Source organism: Phragmites australis, chromosome 9, assembly GCF_958298935.1.
Source record: "Phragmites australis chromosome 9, lpPhrAust1.1, whole genome shotgun sequence".
In the NCBI taxonomy this organism is placed as follows: Eukaryota; Viridiplantae; Streptophyta; class Magnoliopsida; order Poales; family Poaceae; genus Phragmites; species Phragmites australis.
Window position 1 is genome coordinate 32,315,555 of NC_084929.1, and position 6,000 is coordinate 32,321,554.

Consider the following 6,000-nt stretch of genomic DNA (forward strand, 5'->3'; position numbering starts at 1 on the left):
CGGAAGGGGTGGTGAGACTGTGGTTGGCGGCGACCTGATGAGGCTCATGCACAGCTTGGTCCGTGTGGGAGCTATGTGCTTGTCGCCGGCTCCTATGCGCGACAACCTTGCAAAGAGGGGAGGGGAGACAAGGTGGTGACGGCGGCACGACGAAGTTAGGCAAGCGGGGTCCATCGAGATGGTCGGGAGCACGTGTGTGCGAGCGGCAAGGGCGGGAGGAAGAAGGAGGAGAGGGGCGACATGCCGACTGGGCTGGCGCGAGCGGGCCGCAGAGACAAGAAGAGAGTGGGCCGGAGGGGTGAGTCGCGGGCTAGAGGAAAAGAAAAAGGAAAGGAGAGGGTGGGCTGAGCTGAGAGAGAAATATTTAGTTTGAAATTGATTTGAGAATGATTTGAGTTGATCCTTTTGCAAAAGATTTTTATTTATTTTGAATTTGGTTGAAAATTTGGGATGTTACAAGTACAGAGAGAGAATAAACCTATGTGGGGCTATATAGCACAATCAAGATTTTTGAACATACAGAACCTTCAGACTATCATGGACCACTCAAACAAAGGCAAAGGAGACATCACCAGCTCCGTCTGCTACATGGCTCGATCTCAACCATGGATGTTCAAACAAGTCAATCAGATGACTATGAGGTTACAAAGTATAAACAGAACACTTTGCTGTTGTTTAGGCTGATAGCCAATTGCAATTTATTTTTTGGAAAAATCAATATGCTGGTACCATGATGATATTTTTATTCAATGACAATGACACATGAACGTATCGTGCATGAAATATGAACCCATCAGCTATAACAACTGAGCTAAATTTCTCAGAGTCAATAACATGCAAACAGGTAAACCACCATATAAGAAACCATGCCATATTTTTTTTGGTAAATGTAAACCTTGATAATAAGTTGCATAGTCTTATACAAAGAAATATAAAATATGCTACATATGGACGAACAATGCAGTAAATTACTGACTTTTATTGCACCCTTAACCACCCAGATTATGTCTACGTGCAAACAAAAATACATGCAACTTTTCTTATGAACAACAGTATGGATAACAAAACACATGCAACTTTTCTTATACACAACAGGAGGCATAGGTTGTTGTCCAAACTGTGGTACATTATTTTTATTTGCTAATAAAGAGCCTATACGATGGTGTATTGGGCCATTTATATGAAATACGTAAGGTCCGTTGCACCCTGTGAGCATGTTCCCATCTTCCTGCAGCAGCATACACAATACAAAGCAGTGAGTGCATAGTGAACATTATTGCTTGGTTCCAACTCAATCAACCTGAGGGCTATCCGTTCCCCAAGTCACCACTCCACCCGGAACCGGCACAACCCAAGCAAACAACCCAACGCCCGTGCCTTCAACTCATCTGGCACACTTCTTAAGAGGCCCTCGGCTTCTTCAAGAAGCCCACCACTCCCATATAGATTGGCCATGCACCAATAGTGCTATCTGAGGATACCAATGAAAGTGACTCCTCTGGTTGCACATTCCCTGAAAAGGCAGCCCATGAGTGAGATATATGATAAACCTGAAAATGGAGTTGTAGCAGTATGTTGCTATCTGAACTAATCCTAGAAATCGGAATCCACCTGGTCTGATCATCTCATGGAAAACGAGGCCTTACTTTACTATCAGGTATGATCATGGAAATCGGAATCCATCATCAGGTTCACTGTACACGCAATGCCCAATTATCATTGCGTTCCAGCATACTAGGTTCCTCATGCTGAGCCGATCAAAAACTTTCCTTACGACCTCGACCCTTGTCATACATATCAACAAATGCAGTCCATACCAAAAGGTTATAGGCATGGCAACTAGACCCATGGGTTTGGATCTCTGCAGGTTTCGCATCCGACGGGTGTGGGTTCGGGTCCTAAATCCGAACCATGGGTCAGATGAGTTAGGTACCCGATTGTAGCCGGTGCGAGTTTGATACTTCCCTGTGGGTAACCCATGGGAACCCGAGATAGCCCAACTTCTCTGGTTCTCAACCGGCCCATCAACCCACACGTGGACTTGCCCTCGCTAAACACTAATTCTCACCTGAGTCCCGATAGACCCTCATCCGACCGGGTGACCGAGCAACACCCCCCACAGTCCGCGCAGCCATATGGCCCTCTATGACCCGGCGTCACCCCTCTGTGCTCAGCCTCTACCCCCTCGGTGCCGCCCCTCCAGGCCCGCGCCCATGCCCGGCGTCGTCCTCTGAGCCCACCCTCTCCACACGCTCGTCTGTTGATAAGACCCGACGGGCCCCCACCAGGTTTTGGGTCCCCATCAGGTTCGGGTGCAGAGGCACGTTTCAACCCGATTAGCATATCGGGTGTGGGTTGGGTTTTGATGTTCGGGTTTCGTGGCAGGGGGGTTTTGGCTAAACCCGCACCCATTACCATCCCTAAAAGGGTATCATCCTCGAAACGGCCTAGTGCACACCATGGCCACACCAACCATGGTCGCCAAAGTCCCCTCACCCCGACCTCCGCTATCCATAGCACCACCTCCAGTGCCTGCTCGGGAGGCTTTGCCTTCATGTACCCATTGATAATAACATTCCAAGACACCGCATTTCTCAGCCTTATTCCTTCAAACAGCTAGCACGCGGTATCAATGTCACCCGTCGCGCTAGCATAGGCCGTCATCATGGTGTTGCAAAGAGCGATGTTTGTGGACGGTTTTTTGTCAAACAGGTGGCGGGCAGTCGGGAGGTAGTCGGCGGCAACATAGAAATGGAGGAGTGCGTTGGCGGAGTGTGGTGGTGGTGAGAAGAGGAGGCCGTGGTGGAGGAGATGCGTGTGGAGGGGGAGCGCGGAGGGGAGGAGGAGCTGCGGGAACGCGGAGGTGGGAAGGAGAAGCGGTCGGGGAAGAGCGGGTGGTGGGAGCGGAGGAGGGTGGCGAAGAGGGAGAGGAGGGCGGAGAAGGGGATGCGCGGGGCGAGGGCCCGGAGCGCGGCATCGAGTGAGAAGAGTGGGAGGGGAGGGGCAAGTGGCGGATGAGGAGGCGGAGGATGTGGGTGGGCGACGAGGCGGTGGAGCAGGCGGAGGCAGTGAGGAGGAGACCGTAGCGGAGGACGGGCCTTCCAGAACGAACAGGAGAGAAGAGCCCATTACCGTCTGACTCCGATCCAACCGGCCGTCAATTTTGGGTGGCGTGGCTCAACCAGGGAGCGCGAAACCGACGCATATACATACACACATATATATAAAAGATAAGATTGCAGATACAAGCAATGACATATGCACTTGAGGTTACTAAGAATCCGTCACTACAAAATTAACGACATGTTCCTGGATAAGCACCTGGAGCAGCAGACTAATGATGCTGCCTCGCATATTACTAGCTTGTCATGAACAATCACTTATGTAGATCGTGCACACGTATTTGCCGTTGCCTGGCATGATCAACGCAGCACCACGGCAACGCAGCATGTTTCCTGGCCTGCACATGGAGCCCCAGGAAAGACGTCGCAGGAGGTCGAGTTGAGACAGAAGGCAGCGCGCGCAAAAGCCAGGACTCCGAAGGCGACTTGGGCAACGGCAATGGGAGCAGAGGCTGCGGCGACAGCACGATCTCACGTCCCGCGGCAACCTCCTCGTCTTTCAAAAGCAGCGAGAATCCGTAGCCGGCGGCGCCACGCCTGAGTTTCTTCTCGGCGTTCCGTGAGGTTTTGGGAGGCGGCAGCGGCAACGCGGTTTCGGCGGCTCTGGAGAGGTTCTGCGCCGACGAGCTGTGGCGTTCCTCGCTTGACCTGTCGAGAACCAGGAGCAAACCCGGATGGCTAGCCTTCTGGTGGACGGCTTCTGCTCCTCGGTCTCTGTAGAGTTTGCGCACTGTTCTGTCCAGCTCCGATGCCACGGCGGTGGCAGGTGCTGTCAGGCCGCTGCGGCCTGATCGGAGCAGCAATTTGACCTCCCAGGATTGCTGCGAGGTTGCACAAGAAGACGTGCGTTGTTCAGGCATGACAGTGAATTCGTCGGCACGCAGGTGAAGTTCATGAGCATGAGGGTATGTAACAGTAATACCATGCCGGGATAGTGCCCTCCCGTATTTTGCGATTGCTGTTGCCCGTTTCGCGATCCATGCAGCAGTGGATTCATCGCTCTTTGGCTTCTGCTTCCATTGGACAGGAACGGTCCGCCTGCGCCTCGCCGCGCTCCGCGGGCGCCACGCCTCATGGCGGGCGCCGGGTTCAGGAGCTGCAAGGTGTTCTTCACGCACCGGGTGGGGAGCAGCCCGCACCTCTTGGACGCGAAACCCCGGGTGCTGGGCGCATCCGATTCGGCGTCGTCATTCTTGTCTTCTGGCGAGAGGGGCGGCAGGTGTTTCGTCGGAATGTGCTGGAGAGGCAGCCGCCTTTGCACTTGTGATCTGTCGCCGTCGCCCGTGAGCGCGCTTGCCGCAGTCGGCCGCGCGGGCTCCTGGGCGGACGCGGCCTTCCGGAAGGTGCACTGCGGGCAGCCGGCAGCTACAGCGTGTGCGGCCGGCAGGAAGCGGTCCATCATGACGCTGCCTCTGGCGCCGGGCCCCGCCCCCGCGGCGCAGGCGGACGCGGCGTCGCTGAGCCCGGTCACGCTGCAGTTGACGGTGACGCAGCTCATGTCATCGCGGGAGCGAGCGTCCGAGAACCGCTCCTCCTCCAGCGCGGCAGCCGCGTCCACCACCTTCATTTCCGGCGCCACGCACGAGGCCTCGTCGATGAGCGTCGTGGGAGGTGGTGGCGGTGGCCGGCGGGTGCGGACGCTCTTGGGGTGGCCGGGCCGGTGCTCCCACCCGAAGGGCACGGCGCAGGTGCGGCCCAAGGGGCCCGACGTCTCGCTGGGCTTGTAGGACGGCAGCGCCGTGGCCGTGTCCTCGGCGCCCACGGCGCCGTGGCGCCGGACGGTGAGGAGCGGCGCGGCGAGATTGATGCGCTTGTTGGCGTCGGCCATGCCCATGACGTCCGGTGCCGCGCCTACTGCCCAGACAAGTGCAAGCTCGCTGCTGTGCTCTACCACTTACTGCGAGTCACTCGCTGCGTGTGAGCTCGCCGAGAACTAATCCGCCGATTAAATAAAGGGTGGCTCTTGGATCGTTCTGCTTAATGATTCCGTGTACTAGATTGCATGGTATTAGCCGTACACGACGTGGCGGGAAGCGACCAAACTGAGCTGACAAGTCGAGCAAACTTGGGTGCAATCAGAGGAACAATATTTTGTGAGAGACGCTACAGATTATTTGCAGTCGATTACTGTTCACAAAGTAATGTGTATAGAAATACTGTGCCAATTTTACTGCCCAGAATACCGTAGCACTAAGTATATTCCTCCCAACTCACAGCGGAGTGAAGTCCGGGATCCCCGTCCCTGCAGTCTGTGCTTGAGCTCTAGTTCCAGTAAAACCAAGTGAAGAAGAAAAAAAAAATTGCTGAGAGATACTACTATCACTGGAGAGCATGTTCAGATTAATCAATTGTTTATGATGCTTTATATAACCTGCAAGGTGAATATTTTATCTTCTCGTCGTCAGCTGCTGCTGCTGCTAAAGATGAATAGGTTAGAACCAATGTTATTTCATACGGAAACTGATATCGAAATTTGATTTGAATTTAGATGTTCGATTTTCTAAATAAACTTTAAACACGTGGAAGACAAATTGGAATCCGATATGGTTGTTGGAGTATCCGATTCGGCAAAAAAATTTAAACACAGGTATGAAGACGGAGTATCTAATTTGGCAAAAAAATTGAACACATGTGTCCAGTAACTCTGATTAGAACAGAACGTCTGTTGTCCTCTGATCGATTCTATTATTGTAACGTAGCAACGCCAACGATGGCAAAATGGTCGTGGTCTCGCAGAGATTAGCATAACAACCGGTTGGTGCCCATTTGTCGGACGCCATTATCAGTAGCAGATGGGGAGTCATCGTCATGTTCGTAACTGTCATGCAGACTGCATCAAAGCAGGTCGTTTTCTCGTCGCTAAGAGAGTAAGGTGAGA

The 6,000-nt window shown here is 53.3% G+C and overlaps 1 protein-coding gene and 1 pseudogene across 1 annotated transcript; both read right to left on the reverse strand.

The window, feature by feature from the left end:
* Positions 1 to 2,431: 2,431 nt before the first annotated feature.
* LOC133928157 (pentatricopeptide repeat-containing protein At3g62890-like) lies at positions 2,432 to 3,305 on the reverse strand (annotated as a pseudogene).
* LOC133929870 (uncharacterized) lies at positions 3,237 to 5,045 on the reverse strand. The gene is made up of 2 exons (XM_062376626.1): positions 4,045 to 5,045; positions 3,237 to 3,943 (listed from the first exon to the last, which is right to left on the reverse strand). The coding sequence occupies exons 1-2, from the start codon at positions 4,954 to 4,956 to the stop codon at positions 3,377 to 3,379; spliced, it is 1,479 nt and encodes a 492-aa protein (XP_062232610.1). The 5' UTR covers positions 4,957 to 5,045; the 3' UTR covers positions 3,237 to 3,376.
* Between the last annotated feature and the right edge of the window lie 955 nt (positions 5,046 to 6,000).

Excerpts from the sequence above, each read along its gene's own strand:
- LOC133929870 (XM_062376626.1), bottom strand. The coding sequence starts at position 4,956 with ATGGGCATGGCCGACGCCAACAAGCGCATCAATCTCGCCGCGCCGCTC. Across the intron at positions 3,944-4,044 it reads GAGGGCACTATCCCGGCATG|CAATCCTGGGAGGTCAAATT; the intron begins GTATTACTGTTA and ends GCAACCTCGCAG.